This window comes from Vidua macroura, chromosome 5, assembly GCF_024509145.1.
Source record: "Vidua macroura isolate BioBank_ID:100142 chromosome 5, ASM2450914v1, whole genome shotgun sequence".
Taxonomy (NCBI): domain Eukaryota; kingdom Metazoa; phylum Chordata; class Aves; order Passeriformes; family Viduidae; genus Vidua; species Vidua macroura.
Genome location: NC_071575.1, coordinates 8259672 through 8279568, shown reverse-complemented (window position 1 = coordinate 8279568; position 19897 = coordinate 8259672). Strand labels below are relative to the sequence as shown.

Below are 19897 nucleotides of genomic sequence, written 5' to 3'. Positions count from 1 at the left end.
TATCTACAAGGGAAGAATCACCAGTGCTGGGTGTAAACTGATCCTTACCAAGGGGAGAGATGGGATTTCCTATTGTGGACCCAACTTCAAGCATGTAATAAGGAGTTGCATGACTTTAGGGTTTAAATAGTGGTAGTAATGAGGGTCATAAATACCTCCATGCAACTGATGGGTTTTGCTTGGCTTGAAACAACATGTGAAGTGTTCTGAGCTGATCATCAGGATCCACAAGAGCCTGACTAGTCACTTACAGCAGCTGCAGGAGGTGGTTGTGTAACGAGAGTGAAGACCTGCCAAACCACAGTTCAGAGAGAAAGGTGTCCAGACCAACCCCTTGCCCTCCTGTAAAACCCCAGTACACCCTGACCTGCTCTCAGAAAGCATAACAGAAATCCTTAGGCAACAGCCACAGGGACACGTGACAGGAGCAGTCCTTCAGCCCTGTCAGGGACACCTGTGATGGTACACCATCAGCACAAAGAACAGCCCTGGACATGCCCTCCTGCAGCCACTGAGGTGAGAGCCAGCTGACTGGAAAACTACACGTGCTTTCCAGTGCTGGCAGCTGCAGAGAGAATTCTGTCTTGCTGCCAACATGATGCAGGTGGGGGAAATACCAGGTACTGCTGGGTCTCACCTTCACCCTTGGAGCAGTTCAACCAAAGGCAAACTTACACACTAGGAATTACCTGCTGTCCAAGGCAGCAGAGTCTGTGATGTAGCAATATTTAAAACATTTCCACAGGAACCCACTGCAGAGAGGTCAGGGAGTGCCAGCCCTGCAGTCTTGTCCCTGCAGATGCAGCACTGTTCCAGCCTTTCCTTCCCAGGTGATCTTGTGCCTTACTGGACACAGGAAAAAACAAATCCTCATGCCTAAAGTGGAAAGCAGGTGGCTCATCATGCTGTGGGTTCCATAAATGTGGGACAGCACTGTTCTTCAGGTCTTGGGCATCAGAGACTGAAGCCTGAAAGACCCCTGAAGAATCCAGAAACCCACTTGCAGTTCAGCTGATGGAAGAACTGAAACCCCTGTATTTCAAAGGCACTTTTGACAGATTCAAACGTTGGGCAGCTTCACCTGGGGAAGAGCTTGGTCCAAGTGGTTTCAAGTGCAAGTGCAAAGAGAAGTTGCATCTGCTTCTGTGTGACCCTGCAGATCCTGCCTGAGTGGTCTGGCAGTGCCAGGGGAGTGACTCACTGGACTCTCAAGCTTTACACACTACACATTTATGGCTTTAGAAAACAGAAGGCTAGTATGTACAATTTTATTCCACTCAAAATCATGACAATACCAGCTCAAAACTTTCCATGCAGCAGATGTAAAACACCTGCTGTTAAAAAGCTTCTGGGGTGGGCTTTGGGTGTTTGGGGTTTTTTCATTCAAGAGTGGGTATATCTGACTGCTTGATCCTCTTGGGAGAATCAGTGCCACCTTCTCCTAACTTCCTTTTAGCACAATCCACACATGATGTTCCTGGGGTGAGAGAGGGGAAAGAAAACACATTATTATTGCTACATCAATGTGCTTGGTGTACTTTTTATTCCAAGCACCAGCTAGCAAGATAAACACAATCCTGGTCCCCCGAGGTTCTCATATTTGGATTCTGAATTACATGTAACATTAACCCTGCTAAACATCTGGGCTCGAGCTCTCCCCCAAAACTGATCTCTAGTACTGACACAACAGGGACTCAGCTCAGGATTCAGTTGCCTTTTGCCAAAACTAATTTAACACGGGTAAAGTTCACACACGAGTCTGGATCCTTTATTCAGAGGCCCCAGCTTGAGCTAGAGGGTTGAAATAGACTACCCCAGTGGTCCCAACTTGAACCATTCCTGAAGCCTGCAACAAAAATCCTTGGTGTAAGCTGCTGTTGGAAGTACATAAACAACATAACTGGAGAGTAATTGAACAGAATAGAAATTCCTTCAAAAGCAGAAGGTTGTGGGGTATTACATGCAATAATCCTCTTGGGTTTTTTACTTGGTCTGTATTCTGAACTACAAGTAAACTGGTGCTAAAACTACCTAAAGATGGTGCTAACAAATTAGTAAAGGAGGACTGACTGTTAAGAGGGACTGGGATAAATTGTACTCAAGGTTTTGGATTCTGTTCTGCCTAATTGTACTTTATTGAAATTGGGATTTATGAACTTAGTTGAGAGAAAGGTAAGTTTAAAATCCCATTGGAATTACAAAACTCATCTCTGGCTTTACACCTGCACACAAGTGTCTTGGAGCTTGTGTGCTTTTTGATTGGGAAAAAGCAAGGTTTTCACCTCCTGCACTGCCAAAGGCCCTTACATGCAGTACCGAATGGTACTTCTACACAATTTTGATGTTGGCTGCAGCAGCACAGATCTCTCAGCAGTGGAATCTTTTTAAGTTGTTTCACTGTATCTTTTCCATCAATTGGAATGTATGGGTTATTCACTTGGAATGCTTGGGTTATTCACAAAAATATCACAAAGCAACCTGAACAGCTCAGCTGTAAAATCACCTTCAGTACCACACCCTTGAGATTCACTCTTCCTGACCCCCTTAAGGAAAGCTTTTGGAACAGAAACCTGTATTTGGAAATCTAAGCCAAAAATCTCATTGATGTTAGCATATAAAAGCTCCAGAAAATGTAGATAAAAAGTTACTAGCATTCACCAGAGTACTCTGAGGTAATAGTATCATTTGTCATTTGATAGACCTGAAAAGGCCATCAGTTACCTGCTGCTAGGCAGAAAGAAAACCACAGAGTAAAAAGGAGCGTTCAGCAAACTTTCAGAGCTAAATCAGAGCTCTGCTCTTATTTGGAAATAAGAGGGGTATTTTTCTTGTATTGGTAGGGTTATGGAACTTTCTGTGAAAATAAAAACATTACTTACCCAACAGTGTTGTGCTGTCCACCCGATCAGCATCTAGAGAAGTGTAAGAGACATCAGCAACACACATGAGCATCCAGGAACTTTTTATATTTTTATGCACCATCCCAAAACAGCAAGGTTGTATTTAGAATCCCAGAATGGTCTGGGTTGGAAGGAATGTTAAAGCTCATCCAGTTCCACCCTCCTGCCAGGGGCTGGGACACTTGCCACTATCCCAGGCTGCTCTAAGACCCATCCAGCCTGGCCTTGAAAACTTCAGGGGTGGGGGCAGACACAGCTTCTCTAGGCAACTTATGCCAGAGTCCCACCATTCTGATCACAAAACCATGTCCTCTTCATATCTAATTAAATCTATGCCCTTTCAGTATGAAGCCATTCACCCTTGTCCTATCCCTGTGTGACCTTGTCCAAAAGTCCCTCTCCAGCTCTCTGGGAGCCCCTTTAGGCACTGGAAAACTGCCATAAGATCTCCCTATAGCCTTCTCTTCTCCAGGCTGAACACCCCCAGTTCTCACAGCCTGTATCCAAAGAAGAGTTACTCCAGCCCCTGATAATCTTTGTTGCCCACCTCTGGACCCACTTCCAGCATCTCCATGTCCTTCTGATGCTGGGGACCCCCAGGCTCAAGGCAGCTCTGCAGGTGGGGTCTCACCTGAGCAGGGCAGAGCAGCCCAATCCCCCCTGCCCTGCTGCCCATGCTGGGGGCTCAGCCCAGCACAGGGGGGTTCTGGGTCCCAGCACACATGGCCAGGGCGTGTCCAGCTCTCACCACCAGCACCCCCAAATCCTTCTCCCAGGGCTGCTCCATCTGCTCATCCCCAGGCTGGATTTCTGTTTCCGATTGCCCTGACCCAGCTGCAGAACCTTGGCCTTGCTGAACTTGGTGATTGCACAGCCCTACCTCCCCAGCCTATCCAGGTCTCTCTGGATGTGACTCCTTCCCTAAAACCACAGCCCTCAGCTTGCTGTCATCTGTTGAGGACACACTCAAGCTCACTGTCTACATCCCCATCAAAGCTATTACATGGTCCTGGTCCTAACACAGACTCCTGGAGGACACAGCTTCCATCAGTTTCTATCCACACATAAAACCACTGACCACAGCCCTGAGTATGACCATCCAGCCCATTTTTTATCCACATCTCCCAAGTCTTCCTTTTTTCCCTTTTTAAAAGTAGGGGTTATGTTTCCTCTTTTCCAGTCAGTGGGAACTTCCCCAGTTGACACAGTTTTTCAAATCATATGGCTAAGCAACTTCATTCATGGTTTAGGAGATTGAGAATTCCACCAGAACATGATTACTCCAGCCCCGGCTACTACCAACCCTGACCTCAGGTCCAGCTGAGCCTCTCCTCTGTTGGGCTCTCTTTCACCTCTCCTAGGAAGTGGTCCTGAAGGCATTCCAGGATTTCTGACTGCTTGTGGTTTGCTGTGTTCCTTTTCCAGTGAGTGTCCAGGGGCCTGTAGTCCCTAGTCTGCATCAGGCTTACCATGGTTTTGCATTTCTCATTTAAGATAACCCTTTTAACAAACTCCCCTGCTACATTTTAGAAGAGTTTGTAAATAGGCACAAAAAACCAAACCCTGACAGTTTGGTGATGTACAGAGCCGTTCTGCACACCTGAAAATGGTTTTGTTTGGGATCTTGTAAATGAGATCACGAGGTTTTCAAATCTGAGTAAAGTCCCTCTTCTTGCAAATCTGATGAAAATCAGGCTCCAGACAAACATCCTGAAATCTCAGTGGTGTGATAAATATTTTTTTTCTAGCCTTCATGGAAAGAAAAACATAATGCAGTCTAATTGGAATATTCATCAAGTAAAAAAAACAGGATATGCACTTTGGACATGCACTTTTCAGGGAAAGGTTCTTTCTATGCACCACCTGGGAGTAATTTTAGACAAAACAGTTTCACTGAAATGATAAATAGAAGAGCTGTCAAATAGCAATTCTTCCTAAGGTCATTTAGTTATTTTCCTGTGTTCTCTGAATAAACTAAAACAGAACTGTCCTTGTTTTGAAAACATTAAAGAAAGCTCTTTCCTTAGACATACAGTTGTTGTTTCTCTTCATTCCCTTCACAACCCTAAGCGTACTAAACCAAACACTTATTGGATGCACTGATTTAATTTCCCATTCTATGCTCAGTCAGATATCGTGGCTCAACCAGCTTATCCCACCAGCTAATCCCTTCAATTCTCTTAGTCTCTTTTCCTGACAAGTCAGATTTCTGACAATGTAATACTCAATAAGCTGAAGTAGTTCACATCATAAATATATGTTATGTACACATCTTTACCAAATACTAACAAAGAGACAAATCCAGAATTCAAGATTAAATTTGCAAGAATCCACAGCCCTCCAAAATCCACAGATTTCAAAAAAAACATCTAGTTACAGTTTGGCCACATGCTCCAACACTGCATGTCCCTCACAAGCAACAAAGCTGCACACGAGGTCAGTGCTTGGATCAGCTGCAGTGCTCAGGCAGGGCAAAGTGCCCAGTACATGCTCCAAATTGTGGTGTTGAAGAGGCCACATTACCTGGACTTCTCTGTTTGCAGATTTGAGCAGTCAGATCCTGGACATACTCTGGGAATTGTTGGAAGCAGTCCCCATAGGACACCACTTTTATTCCATGCAGCAGCATATCTGCCTGGAGCTTAAAAAAGTGGTCTTCATTTTCTTTAAGCACCAACATGTAATGTTCTAGGTCCACTTTGTTCTTTACTGTGTAAAGAAAAAGAGCTTGGAATATCTGGTCACGCAGAGTCTCTCCACAACCCAAAAACAGAAAAGACTTGGTTCGGTACAAGTTCTGCAGAACCTCCTGTGAAGGAATAGAAAGAAAGAAGAGCCACATTTACTTCAGCAGACAAAAGCCAAGGTCAGAACTTTTAAAATACATCAGTCAGAAAAGGACCAGCAGAGCAGAACCTCACTAGTGACCTGAAAAAAGCAAATGTTTTAGGACCAGGCCAAACTGACATTTCAAATCCACTGTTCCTACAAAAAAAAAAAAAAAAAGGGCAGAATTATCATACAAATATGGGAGTTGGAACAAGATGATCTTTAAGGTCCCTTCCAACCCAAGCCATTCCATGGAATTTAAATAGGCATGTAAGTGTTGCCAGCAAGGAAATTTAAATTGAAAGAATTAGGGTAACAGAATATTGCTTTCCTGTAAGGTCAACCTCTAAATATGGAAAATTAACATTCCCGACCAAATGTTTGACTTCTATGACAGCTAAGACAACATTAAGTCCAGGATCCTGGTACCAGTTTAAACCCCTAAGAAATTTAGCAATCATATGATGATGAATCCTTGTCCTGGTGTCCAGTGTTTTGAGGTTCCTGTTCTTTCCAGAGATAAATACAAACTGTGACATCCAGCTGAGGGGTTTGGTTGTGATTTACACAGCCACTGTACCCAAAGACACAGACTGCCCTTGCAACAGAACCATCTTCCTGAATAATTCTGAATAGTTCCTCTGGTCCCCAAGTATTTAATTTATATGATCCCACAGAACCTGAAATATCTTGTCTGCAGTGATTACAAGAAAACTGTTTGGCAAAACATAGTCAAAATTTTAAAAGATCACACAAACCATGACTTCAGGATCTTGAGTAACATCTTTATATCCCGAGGGATCAAGCACCATTCCACAGGGATCTGTATACAAGCCGTGGATATGAAGAACTCCGTATTTTATATGGCCCCTTGCCCACTGAAGAACCTAAAGCATTATCCAAGATACATCCTTTTGTTAGAATATACCACACTCACCATGAATCTGCAAAACTATACAGCTGAACTGACTTATAAACCACTTAAAGCAGAAAGAACTCCTTTTGCCCTTTCCTACAGCAAGAGACTGTAATTACTAATTACACAGCTCACTTTAAATTGTAACAAAGAGGTGATGGCTGATACTGCAGCTGTCTCTGGCTTTTTGGGTTAAACAGCCAGTCAACCAAGAAGCAAGTTCCAGCAGCACTGGCAGAAAAGGTGTGAACAGCAAATTAACTACCAGCCAGGTGAAATTCTATTTGGAATTTTAACAATGACTTTACATAAGTTAAATAATTTGTGCGTTTTTCCAGTAAATGGTAGGGAACTGGTTGACAAACACATCACTGAAATTCTCCTTGGTAACTGTTACCAGATTACTCAGAATGAAGAGATATGTAAAAGAAATGTCTGGGCATCTGCTGTAACTTATAGACATGCTTTAACAATTAACAACTTTTAGTCTTGATTTTTTAAACAGGAAAACATCTTTCAGTGCAGCTTATGTGCCAAGTTGTCATAAATTAAGTCTGATAATTTTACTGCTCTCATCGTACCTTATCCTTATCTTTTAGGTCTAAAGATTCCATAGGTTTACCCTGTTGCTGACCAAATATTTCAAGCAGATTATCATAGTTTGTAGTCAGAACCATTGTGCCTCTCTCCATGAGCCTCAGGATGGATTGCAGGACCACAGGGTTCTGAATGTGTTGTTCTAAACTATCAAACACCTCCATTAAGCAATCCTGGAAGAAGTTGGGCTTCGTGTCCCCGGTACGCTGAGGAAAGAGGAGAGGAACACTCCATCAGGCCCACGTGCTCCGTTACAACTGCCTCCCACAGGCATCCAACCATCTGGCTACTTAATGCCAAAGCATTCCTGTAAAAGAGGGCTTGAACAGTACCAAAACCAACCAAAACCACCCAAAACAAATCTCCATTTGTTCCAGTGTTCTTGCCTCTACTTCGTGTAGCTCCAAACAATTGTCTGTTTGGACACCAAACAAGGATTTCTCCAGAGAGCTTGTAATACAAGAACAATAGAACACTTAAATTAGCTAATCCTGGATTCACACACACCAGTATTTTATCAGTATTCAGCTGTTCAGTATATCCTGGATATCCCTGGGATATAGTATTAAGAGGGATTAGGGGGGGAGGTGGGGAGCAGTTTCTATGTTTTCATTCCTGGTTGAGAAAACTTGACAGCAAATATTTAATAGTCAGAACTCTTGTTTCCATTAATTCTGTTGAATGCTAACTTATACTAAAGCTCGGGGATTTTTTAGTCTCCCCAAAATGTACAATGCGCTGTGGGATTACTCACAAAATTTCCATTTTCACCATTAAAAAAAATCAACTTTTGGATGTAATGCTCCCTTATAACACAACAAAAGTACATAGCAGGCTTAGAAATTAACAAAGGTGATAAACATACTCACTGGTGACATCTTCCTGATGAGATCATGCGCAACCACAAGCAGGTCTCTCTCTTTGATCACTTTCTTACGGAACTCAGCGACATCCCCTGGGTGCAGCACCTCCAGCTGCTCAGCTGCTCCAAGGACAGCCTCAATGCAGCTTCTCCAGGAGCAGAGTGCTGGGATTCCTGGGGCTACTGCAGCACTCACCCCCGTCCCAATTACCAGGAGAAGGTCCCGAGGCTGCTTTCTTATGAGACTTTTTAAGAATTTTCTTAAACACAGAAAACAAAAGTGTTCATTGTTCACAGTGCATTTCCTGGCTTGCCTGAAGAGCTCAGGGACTGACTCCAGAAGCTCACCTGAGCCATTAAAGCTTCTGCAAAACACCAACAAACCAGGAGGAACACAGCTCTCCATTCCTACACAACAGGATGAGATAGGAGCCACAGAAGCTCATGGCTTCCCCCAAACCAACAATAGCTTTCATGCCTTTTTGCCATTTCAGACAAATAAATGTGCATTGTTAATGCCAGCCAAAAAAAGCCAACTTCAAATCACTACTATCTCTGAGATCCAAATTGACAATTGCCAATTTCCAGGCCACTGGGCAAGCCAAACACCATTTCCCAAGAAATTTTGAAAAAAGTAGGCAAAAGATTGTCCAATGACTGAACTAATACATATGTGATAGAAAGGAAGTAGAACTATTTCAAAGGAACAAGTCACACTATTGTAAGAAAACAAACTTTTGGTTTTTTTTCTGGGAGAAAGTGGAATATTTTATTCTCATTTATGATCACTGTAGGATATGTGAACATAGCATTCATGCTGGTTCAGATCAAGCGTTCATCCAACTCACTGTTTTGACATTACTACCCACAGATCCCTCTCAGAGGTGTGTTGGTGTTACATCCATAATCTCTGCATAAACCAGCACAGAGGAATGTGAGGAAAATCTCTTTCATGATTACTCAGCAAATAAGTGAAAATGCATATAAGCCATATAGCAAAATCACTCTGTACAAACAAAGATTTCAGTAGCACAGAAACTCAGAACTCCTCTGACTTTCCGAACTACCTTCACAGATTTTAAGTTCCTGGTAACATGGTAATAAAGATGATTAACACATCTTATTTCACAATCATGTAGGTCAAACTATAATGTTCAACTTGAAATGGCCTCAGGCAAAGCAATAAACATGTAGGTACGGCTGCCAGCTAGTGCCTACAAATAAAACATGTTTGATGGCCCCATGCCTCCCTGCTACATTTAGCCCAAATTGTTTCCTCCTCACAGACAACTGGATTGAGCATGAAGTACTTGGTCAGTGAAGAAACTAGCTTCTGGGATAATTTCAAGTTTTCTGGCATGATGTTGCTCTTGTATTCAATATTCAGTAGTTTATTCCCACTGTGGTTTCAGATTTTCATTAAGAGACAGTTTTGTATCAAATCTAATGCAAGTTACCTGAATTTCTGCTCACTTCTAATGGTGGCCCCTTCTGGTGATTCCATCTCTGAGCCCTGAATAAAACAAAAAGCAAAATAATTCTTAATGCTTCTACTCTAGAAAAAGCCAAAACCAAAATCAGATGTATTACTGCTGATTTTTTCCCTTTATTGCTACCAACTGTTTTAATATCCTCCATGTGTCACTCATCCATGTGTCATTCATCCCAGTGAAGCAAGGCACTGATGGAAACAAACCTGCCAAAGGACAAGTGTGCAAACCCAGCACACTCCAGTTAAGCTTCCAAATGCCATAGGACAGAGACAATAGAGATGCAGCTATTCATGCAGCTAAAAAATACTTGTGCCAAAATTCAGGATAAAATTTATCACACTCACTAAAACTACAAGTCATTTCAAGTCAATTAATGAGTTTCTTGATTTTATTTTTTTCATAATAATCAGTTTAGCCAATCCAGTTGTAGAAAACCAGACTTCCACATCACACCTGCTCACAAAAAGCCCTCTGAGAGCCACCTGGCTACATGACCAGACTGCAGGGTATGAGAGATTTTATTTAAAATACTTGCTGAGAAAAAAATAACTTATTTCTGTATCATCTATTATGCCTTATATCTGAAGTACATGAAAGACTCTGTCTTGGCAAGAGAACTGGCTATGGGATCCTTACTTAGAAACCCCCAAATTTCATTACATGGGTTTATTTTTTTATGAAGATGTGATTTTTGTTTGGCTTTGAGACACAGTTTTTGGTGATGGTGATGGCAAACTGCAATCCCTCAAATAAACATTGTGCCAGAGCCTACAGCTCCCAAGGTAGTTCCCAGCTCTCACATTCATGTGCTGGAAGGTAATTTGGAAGCAAGAAGCTCCACATTTGAAGATGATCTGACTAACAATAAAACCCAAACCAAACCAAACCAAACCAACAAAAAAAAAAAAAAAAAAACAAACAAACAAAAAAAAAAAGCAAACCACCCCAAGCCCCCCCCCAAAAAAAATTAAAACCCACAAAAAAAACCCAACCAACCAACTCCAACCCAACCCAAAAAAAAAAAAAAAAGCTAAAACAATCCCCCTAAAAAAACCAACCAACCAACCAAACCCAAACAAAAAAACCCACAGATGTCCTCAGCAAATGCACCCAGGGTGTCTTTTAAGGCAGAAAAAATCTTTTCTTGTTGTAATATTTATTTTCTCCCTTCCATGACCAACAGTATCCTATGGAGGTGCCCCACCGTTATCATTAGAATATCCAAAAAATCAGGACAATAATCTGTCTAGGGCAAAGCACTTCAAAATCACACAAGACCATCAAGGCTGGCAGAAACCTTCCAGATCACCAAGGCCACCACCCCAGCGTCACCATAATCACCCCTAAAACACGTCCCCTTCACACATGGGAACATTATGAGTGCAAAAACAACACAGGAAGGAAGCACAACTTACCTCTGTGGAAAAGATAGTTCTTATTTTATAGTCCCATTCAATAAAGCTTTATTAATTACAACTCCGCACGTTTAATAAAAAAGTCTCACCAGGGGCTGCTGTCAATACCAACATTTCAGACCTCGCTGCTTCCCTTTAGCTCCTGAAGTCGGTCCCGGAAGGCGCAGCCGCGCAGGGCAGCGGGATCCCCGCTCCTCACGGAGGGTGGCTGCGCTGGGGATGGGGGTCAGATCCCGCCGTGGTCCGGGCACTGCGAGCAGCTCCGCAGCGTCCTCGGGGACTGACCGCAGCTGTGCACAGCCTTTCCAACAAGGGCTCCCCAGGCCAGGCTGGGAGCGGGAGCCCACCGGGATCCAGGGATGCCTGGCAGCCGGGATGGGAGCTGGGTCCTTACGCGCAGCACAACGAGGGGACATCGGAAAAGCTTCTAACCTCACATCTTTCCTGCTCAACACACTCCGCTTTTATCGGTGAAATAAGAGCTCTATTCACCGACTGAAACTCCAGGTCACCGGGCTGACTCGACGAAGCGAGTGTTTCCAGACACTTTTATATCTGAAAACAGCCTAAAACGTTCAACCCAAAGGCAGCCGCGGGAAAAGGAATGCCCCGTCCCGAGCCCGCCAGCTCCGTCCGAGAAGAACCACGCCGGGAGCGGGCTCGGGAGCCGGGGCGGGACAGCCGCTCCCGCCGCTCCCGATTCCCGCCGCCTTCCGGGAGCGACCCGGACGGGCTCCGCGGCCGAGCCTCCCGCCGCCGGGAAACAGCGGCCTCGCCGCCGAGGTTCCGGGCAGCTCCGAAACGCAGATTCCGATCAGAACCTGTTCGCAAATCGCGGCCGTTCCGCTCAAACCCCCGGGAACGGGCATGGGACCGACCGCGGCACTGAGACCCCCCGAGAGGCAAGAGCGGGTCTGTGCGCCATACAGCAGTCAGCCCTCAGTTACGGGACAAAGCGACCTGGCTAACCCGCGTACCAAGCAGTCAGCGCTCTGAAAACGCACTGGCGATAGAGGTGTTGGAGATGAAAAGCATTACGGTGAGGGAAATGCGAAACAAAGCACAGCAGAATTTTAAAGAAGCGCAGTCGGCAGCGTTACCTCGGACGGCTCTAGTGACGGCGCGGCGGGGGCCGAGGCATCGTGAGGCGCGGCGCTGTGACGCCGGGAGAGCGGGCGGCACAGGCCGGCCGGGCACGGCAACCTGCCCGGAGAGCAGGGCAGCCCGGCTGCCCACGCACACACAGAGCTGCCTGTCCTCCTCAGCGAGTCACAGCGCCGCCTCCCCTTCCATCCCTTTTTTTTTTTTTTTTTTTTTTTTTTTTTTTTTTTTTTTTTTTTGCGTCTATTTTATGACTGGCTGTTCGCAAATGTTACAATGAATATCATATGTGTAATGGTAGAAAGTTATGCTGTGTTAATTCTCTTAATTGGCGCGTTAAATCTGTTTTTAGGTTACAGCGCAATGTTAAAATAGAAACACAGTGTTAAAATAGAATCTACGTAAGATACTTTTTAACTAGCTCAAGAAGGAGATGAGATAATCAAGAAATTCTTCGTACAGAGATAACAGCGAAAGGGCACACAAAGAGTTACAGCCTCCTTTTCGGAAATGACAAACATTCTTCCACCTTCTCTCTGTCTTTATGGAACCACCAGGATTAAGGGGAAGAAGTTGGCAAAACCCAGAAAAAATTCTTAATTTGCAAGGAATTTATGCATCACGTATGAGATATATGAATATGCAACAGGCTATTGCTTTTAAGGGTTATTCCTTTGTTCACAAGGCATGTTTTTGGCAGCTTAGTGTCCAAAAACATCTGGACATCAGTAACTCTTTGTTTTTTATTGTCTTGTAATTGTAATTGTCCTAACTCTAAAATTTTATTACTCTAATTGCATTACTATTTTTATAACCATTTTATTATTATTAAACTTTTAAAATTTTAAAAACCAAGCGATTGGTGTTTTTCACAGTTGGCTTGGTTTTTTTTTTTTTTTTTTCTTTTTTAGCTTTTAATATCTTAAAGCCAGAGTGTAAAAACTTCCAGGTCCTTCAGCATGGTTTATTCTGGTGTTTGGTTAACAATATTTGGCTCAAGTTGCAGCATTTTTTCCATCGGCGGTCCCACCTCCCTTTGAAGCGCCTTGCTTTAGTCCTGGCAGTTGGATAGCTAAAGGCTGTAATTGTGCCTAAGGAGGCTGTTACAGACCTGTACCCTCAAATTCCAGTTGCAAAACTGTGTTGAAAATGCATAATTCTCTGAAAACGCAAAATTCCATAACGGGAATTTTCAAAAACTATGTGCAGAAGCAGTTCTCTGCTGTGAGAGTGGCGAGGCCCTGGCACAGGTTGCCCAAGAAGCTGTGGCTGCCTCATCCCTGGAAGCGTCCAAGGACAGGCCTTGGAGCAACCAGGGGTAATGGAAGGTGTCCCTGCCCATGGCAGGTGGTGGAACAGGTTGAGCTTTAAAGTCCCTTCCAATGCAAACCAGTCTGTAATTCTATGATTCTACTCACGATACCATTTTACAGACTTTTGAAGACCTGAAGTAATTCTTGGCATAAGCTTCCCCTTTTCCTTTGTTTCTCTAGTCAGCCATGTCCATTGTTTTTGGGCACAGTCAGGACTCACAGGTTTTGCATGTCCATGTGATAGATTTGACTATTCTGTTATGTTCATGAAATGCCAGAGTTGTACTGATATTCTGGTATATTTTTAGGAAGAATTTTGGTAATTATAGCCAGTTTTGCAGACGACACATAAGCACAGTTTTTACTCCATATCCAGTGTTTTGGCAGGAACAGTTGTGTTGACCACTGTGAAATCACTGACTTTCAACCTGTGTAAGAACACTGTGTCCTTGTGAACTGTCTGTGTTATATTCCCTAGACACCATTTTCGCTTTGTTATTATTCTTATCTTACTATATTACAGCCTCTATAAAGGCTTAACAAATATTTGGAGAATTGTATTCCTAGGATAAGGAAGATGGAGGGTAGGATCAGGGAGAACAGGGGGAGAGAAGGAAGAATGCAGGTAGCCTCACCTGGAAACTGACACATGACAGCTCTGCAGTGTTTCCAGCTCTTTGCCTTTCACCCTTCACTGCTGCCAGCAAGGAATTTCAACATGCTGATATTGGGGGTTGTGTAAACCTCAAGGTCAAAGACACTGTGTTTTAAAAGAACCAGGTGATTTTCTTCTCCCTAAACACAGCAACTGTGTATGAAATCCAGTTTGGAATGCTATTTGACTCTATATTGTACTAATGCTAAAATGTATTGCTAAAGAATTTGTTGTGTATCCTAGAATATATTTTCAGTTGTATACAGGAATTACAAAGACTTGCTAAATATTTGTCTGAGCTTGGGACTCAATGTCTGGCCCATCCTGTAGGTTCACAGTGCCTAACAGTCTTTATTTCACATTCATTTAAAAAGAAATGTGAGAAGAAATTTTTGTGAAGAAAGGCCTTTGAAAGCATTTCCATTTTTCAGTCTGAATCAATTAATCTGGTGTTATTATCTTTTCCTGTAAGCCTTGCTCCTTTCATATCCTTAAACTACACTATTATTTTAAAACCCCAAGAGTAGTCCAACAACAGTACATTTCATAAGCTCTAGATTCCCCTGCAAGGAGTTGGAAAGTTTCTAAGGACAAAGAATACCAATACTTTCCAACCAAACACAGTACAAAAGTAACTACATAAAGTACAATCAAAAGAGGCTTAGATACTTTTCCAAATGTACAATAAGAAGTAACAATGTATTATTACCCATTAATTTCCATGTTATTATTTTAAAATGTGAGCAATTAAATATGACAGTGACAGGCCAACACCATTATGAGAAAAGTGGCAGAAAGTTCAGGAGCAAAAGTCACAGTGAAAAAAGAATTTTGAAGTGAGTTGAAACCTGTGAACTTTGAAAAATGAAGGAGTTTATTTCAAGAAGCAACAAAGAAAGGCAATCAAGGATGTCTGAGAGGTAAAACACATACTTAAACAACTACACCAGTTCAACGCTTGATTCAACCTCAGATTTATCTCTCATAGTAAATCTGTTTGTCTAAGTGCACTAAACAACACATTAAGTCAGTTGCTTATTTGGGGGGTTGTTGCCAGCTTTGGAAATAACACTTGAAAGTATGTAATCAGGCTAAGAAATGCAGCTGGCTGGATTTGGCTGCAATAAGCAATGCATCCGATTATTCAGCTGTGGTTCTATGAACTGAGATGTAGTGTTGATTACATTACATGTTTGACATCTTGCTCTTTGAGAAGTTACAATAAAGCAAATCCAAGCCGACATTATGCCAGAACCTGCTGGTTTGAAAGAAACCACGCCAAACTCACAATGAAAGCTTATTGAGCTTGCTAAAACGTACCTTTAAGACACCAACTAACTTGTGCCTTATTTTTTCCACAGCAGGAATCCAATCTGTCCCTGTTGATTGAGATAAAATTCCTTGCACAATGGAACTGCCAGTTCCTCCTCATTAGGGGATTACTCTTTTCTAACTTGGAGCTGACTGGATTTTACTAGAATAGTAAAATAGTAAATTCTAGGTTTTTTAGAATAGTTTATAAAATCCTGTGAAGAAGAAAGATACTTTCACAAAATTCAAAGTATGTTTTCAAAAGCCAATGTCAGTTCAGTTAGTTTACCCATGACTGAATGTAAAGATTAATTTTCAAAGATAACCTTTGACTTGCAGCACTATCTGCGTGTACGCCCTGCAGAGTGACATGATCTACAAAATAACTCTGGATGTAGCTGCAGGTATATTTTTAAAGCTGCCAAGTGTTAAGCACATCTGCACCAACCAGGACTCCCTACAGTAAACTCTTACATAACAGAGTGTAATTGCCATCAAGTTTTGAGTTACTTTGCACCTGCCTCTCTCACACCTGCCTTCTTTTAGCCACACTGAAAGTGTGATCATTTCAGGACAGTCACATGCAAAAAAAGTACGTGTTAAAAGAGTAAATGAGAGGGGAACAAGCTCCTTAACTGCCCTCTTTCTGACCTTGACTTTAGTTTGAACTTGTTTATAAAAAAGTCTGAATACATGAGTTTGCTTTGAAAAACTAGGGAGTGTAACTAAGTGGGGTGTCCTTTGATTAAAGAGTTTGTATTGCACATTTTTCTGACCAAAAAAAAAAAAAACAAAAACAACAAAGAAGCTCTGTCACAAGGTCCTGATGTGTTCTGAACAGCAGCAATGTGTGCAGCAGTGGGAAAGAAAGGAAAACCACTGAGGAGAGGCAGAACTGTAATGGAAAAGGGGAGCAAAACAAAAGCAAAGAGAAAAAAAGAGAGAGAGAGAGAGAAAGAAAGAAGGTAAAAGGAAATAAAACATTCTGAAGCCTGGAAGGAATGGATTTAAACCAAACATACTACTGTAAAGAATGGGGAGAGAGAAAGCCAGACAGGAAGTTGCAAATACTCAAATTCTGCTTGAAAAAGTTGCTATTGTTAAAGAACTTAACTAGGTCAGGGAAATGAACCTTGGGAATATTATTGTTTGAACTTGTTGGTGAACTGGCAAAAAGCTCTTTTTTGTTTGTCAGAAATCAGAAATTTAAAATGTTGACCAAAATAATTTCATAAATAAATCTGTATAAATGAGGAACAAAAGTAGAGGTGTTACTCTATTCTGTTAGAACATGTCAGCTGTGGTATTAAATAATAAGATGGATTTTTTTCCTGCTTGGTGGGTTGTTGTGCTGCAGTGGCTCCTTCTTCTACCCAGGCATGAATTTAACAAGCTTAGAGCACAGCTACACATCAGCAAACTGAGAGCTTATAGGGGTGGGAACCAGCACATGAGTGCAGAATGCAGTTCAGAGACAGAGGTTAAGATCTTGGAATTCTCTGAAACTGCAGCCCAAGGAAGCCCTGAGGACAGGAACCTGTGACCTTGCACAGTGATGGTCAGTCTGGCTGTGCTACTCAGTGTGTTGATGGTCACTGTGCAATTGCAGAATAAAGCTATCGAATAGCCAAGTCTCATCCGTTTTCCAGTAAACAAACCTTTGTTTTGCCAAAACACAGTTTGCTAATGTGATCTCTCCTGTAGCTTAAATTATTCTGCAAACTCCTGATCTGAGGTGTAGCTGTCTTTGTAATTCCTGTGAAGTCAGCATCCAGCCTACAAGGGAAGCTGTGAGTGCAACCCTGGAGCCCAGGGATGTAATCCAAAAGAAATTTTACTTCAGAAGGAAAGTTCTCTGTATCCAGCCAGCTGCTGTGCCCTATGCCCCCTAGCATGCCTTAAGAGAAATGAAGCATTGCACAAAATTATCACAGCAATGTCTTCAGACCTCAGCTTTAACTACTTTAACACTATGTAACCCATTAAAAACTAAAAAAGTTATAATATGAAGGTCTTGCATTCTACAAAAGAAAGAAAATACCTGTAAGGATATTTTTTAATTTTAATGTTTTTCTAGAATATATGACAATAAGAAATTTCTGTGAGAAATATTTAATCTGTTATTTCATTAACTGTCTCTAAGTCTTTTTAACTAGATAAAGCATTTATTTATTTATTAACAAGATAAGGCTTTGTAATCTCCAGTTTTATTGGATTTATTGAGCAAGTTATCTACTCCAATATTGATTCATATTGCAATATGGGTCTCTCCAGTATTCCCTATTCCTGATAAGAAACAATAAAAGTAAAATTAGATTTATTCTACTAATGCAATCTTGTTTATAGAAAATGCTAGTGAGTTTGTGGGTAGCTTTTTAAAAGCCAGCTTTCTAATACATTGCTGCCTCCTCCTGCTATATCCCTTACAGTGACTCACAGCAGCAGAGATGAAACCAAGTAAAAAAACAACCAATTTAGTAACACACTGTGGCCTGGGTGAAAATTTTCCTTTGGAGAAAATTCAGATACCTATAGGTAGTTTCACCTAAGTGTTAGTCCTGATTTTTGTGGAAAGATAGGATAGTAAAATGGTTTGACTAACAGGTATTTCCCAAGGTTTCAATCTCTTTGTAGCTAATTGTTCCTTTTCACTCAGTTTCTCCTCACCTGTTAGCTGGAACAGATACAAGCACTGGCCACCACAGGCTGCCAGAGTCAGAAGAATTCCCGTGCAGGTAAAGAAATAATCCCTTGTATTTACAAGTCCAGTTCTATATTTTAGCTATATTGTTAAACAACAAGGAGCTGTGTTTAATACAGCAGTCACTATCTGATTTAAATGCCACTGAATGAGAGCATTTATGTAAATATACTCAAGATTAATATAAAAAAGGTAATTTATTATAAGTTACTGAATGTGAGTAAGAATAAATGGTTTAACTAGAGGATGAAGAACACAGACTGTCTTGGGGAAATCTACTGCAAGGTTTCTATCTTAATGTAAGCAAATTTAAATAAATCCATTGCAAAAGGTTTACAAGAACATTACAGTGAGGTTCCAGCTCAGATACCAAGAAGACAGGAAATATAGAAGTCAGAATTATCTATTCATCCCTGATTTGCTTCACCACGGATTTGCACTATGATATGACTTTATAGGAACATATATGGCAATAAACTCTCTCAGCATGACCTGTGCTGGCAGATGTGTCCTAAATTAGGACCAGATTTCATCCTTACTTACATTTGTGTAAATCCACACAAACTCCACAGAAGTCAAGGGAGCTTGTCTGGATTTAAAGGATGTGAACAAACATATCCTCAGTGTAATTACAGTGTTCCTGAAGAAAGTGCAAGAGAAGAGATCAGTGTCAATTCCTGTATCTTCAGTTAAGCGACAAGAACAATTTTCTTGCTCTGTGGTGCCTTGTAGGCAATCTGTGGTAATTTATAGAAGCCTCTAGAGTCAGTTTGGATTTATTGCTCCATGAGAACATGAATCCTAACAGCAGTATAAAGAACTGCTGACTGCAAATGATGTTCTAATGAATTTGTAAGACCAGGGAATTTAAACTATGTTGCTATTGCATGAGGAATGATGCAACATAATTTTTAATAGAATAAATTGCTAGTGATGACTAAGTGCTTTTGGTGTGCTATTTATCATTTCACTGATCCAGACCCCCCCCACCACCACTTGGTCTTACCACAAACTAAACTACAGTCAACTTTGAACAGTTTGTTTGAGCAAAGGCTAAGGAAATGGAGCTTTGTGTTTTGCTGTCCATCCTATAGCAAAGCTTTCTTTGTACCACAGAATACACACAGAGACATTAGGATGGAATTTTGGAAGTAGAATCCAAATTGTGGCCATGGGCTTTTGCACAACAAAGAGAGCTCTTTTCCATATAAAGGAAAACACACAGTCCCAGTGTTTCAGGTGCAGATGACAGATGACCCAGGACAGGTACAATCCAGAAATACCTGTCTTGTGTCTTACAGCAGCCTTTGGATGGATTGACTGCAACAGCATTCTCTCCTGGCAGTTCTGTGAGTTATGTTTTTGTCAGATGTTTTCAAATTTGAATCTGGACTCTTTGAGTATGATAGAAATTATTAGCACATATAATTGAGAAGGAGTTTGAATGTGCTGCAAATAGGAGTTTGTACAGAGAATGGGAAGGTCAGCAAAACCTTTCTGTCCTGATACAAGTTTTTTGAGGACAGTGACTAGACATCTCCACCTTTGGAGCCACACTTAGGGGTTTTTGGTGTGTACACAGCACTGTCTAGTGGAGCTGTTGAATGGTGACAGTGGGAAGGTCCACTTGATGGTGGTGTGTACTTGGCAGAGACATAAATGCACCATGGTTAACCGCAAACCATTAAATGTGACAATCCTAAGTCCATTTCTCTCAATGAAAATATGCCAGAATAGAAAGATTTCAATTAATTTCATTTCTATTTGAAAGCATGTATTCACAGTTATTTTTCCTTGCTGCCTG

General features: G+C 41.8%; 1 protein-coding gene across 3 annotated transcripts; it reads right to left on the bottom strand.

Moving 5' to 3' along the window:
• Nucleotides 1-1254: 1254 nt before the first annotated feature.
• Nucleotides 1255-12287, bottom strand: FAM118A (family with sequence similarity 118 member A). Of its 3 annotated transcripts, none has more exons than XM_053978383.1 (8): nt 12113-12287; nt 9562-9617; nt 8112-8364; nt 7227-7448; nt 6488-6616; nt 5424-5709; nt 2880-2912; nt 1255-1477 (listed from the first exon to the last, which is right to left on the bottom strand). In XM_053978383.1, exons 2-8 carry the CDS (start codon nt 9606-9608, stop codon nt 1380-1382), a joined length of 1068 nt encoding a protein of 355 aa, XP_053834358.1. In that variant the 5' UTR covers nt 9609-9617; nt 12113-12287; the 3' UTR covers nt 1255-1379. The 3 variants fall into 3 exon arrangements, with proteins under 3 accessions (XP_053834358.1, XP_053834355.1, XP_053834356.1); XM_053978380.1 differs by lacking the exon at nt 12113-12287 and adding an exon at nt 11013-11634; XM_053978381.1 differs by lacking the exon at nt 12113-12287 and adding an exon at nt 11102-11634.
• Nucleotides 12288-19897: the final 7610 nt, after the last annotated feature.

Bases quoted from the DNA above. Each gene is read 5' to 3' on its own strand.
- FAM118A (XM_053978383.1), bottom strand. From the start codon at position 9,608: ATGGAATCACCAGAAGGGGCCACCATTAGAAGTGAGCAGAAATTCAG. The intron at 5,710-6,487 runs GTTTGTGTGATC...ATTCCTTCACAG, and splicing joins CTCAAGATCCTGAAGTCATG to GAGGTTCTGCAGAACTTGTA. The intron at 2,913-5,423 runs GTAATGTGGCCT...ACACTTCTCTAG, and splicing joins CTGCAAACAGAGAAGTCCAG to ATGCTGATCGGGTGGACAGC.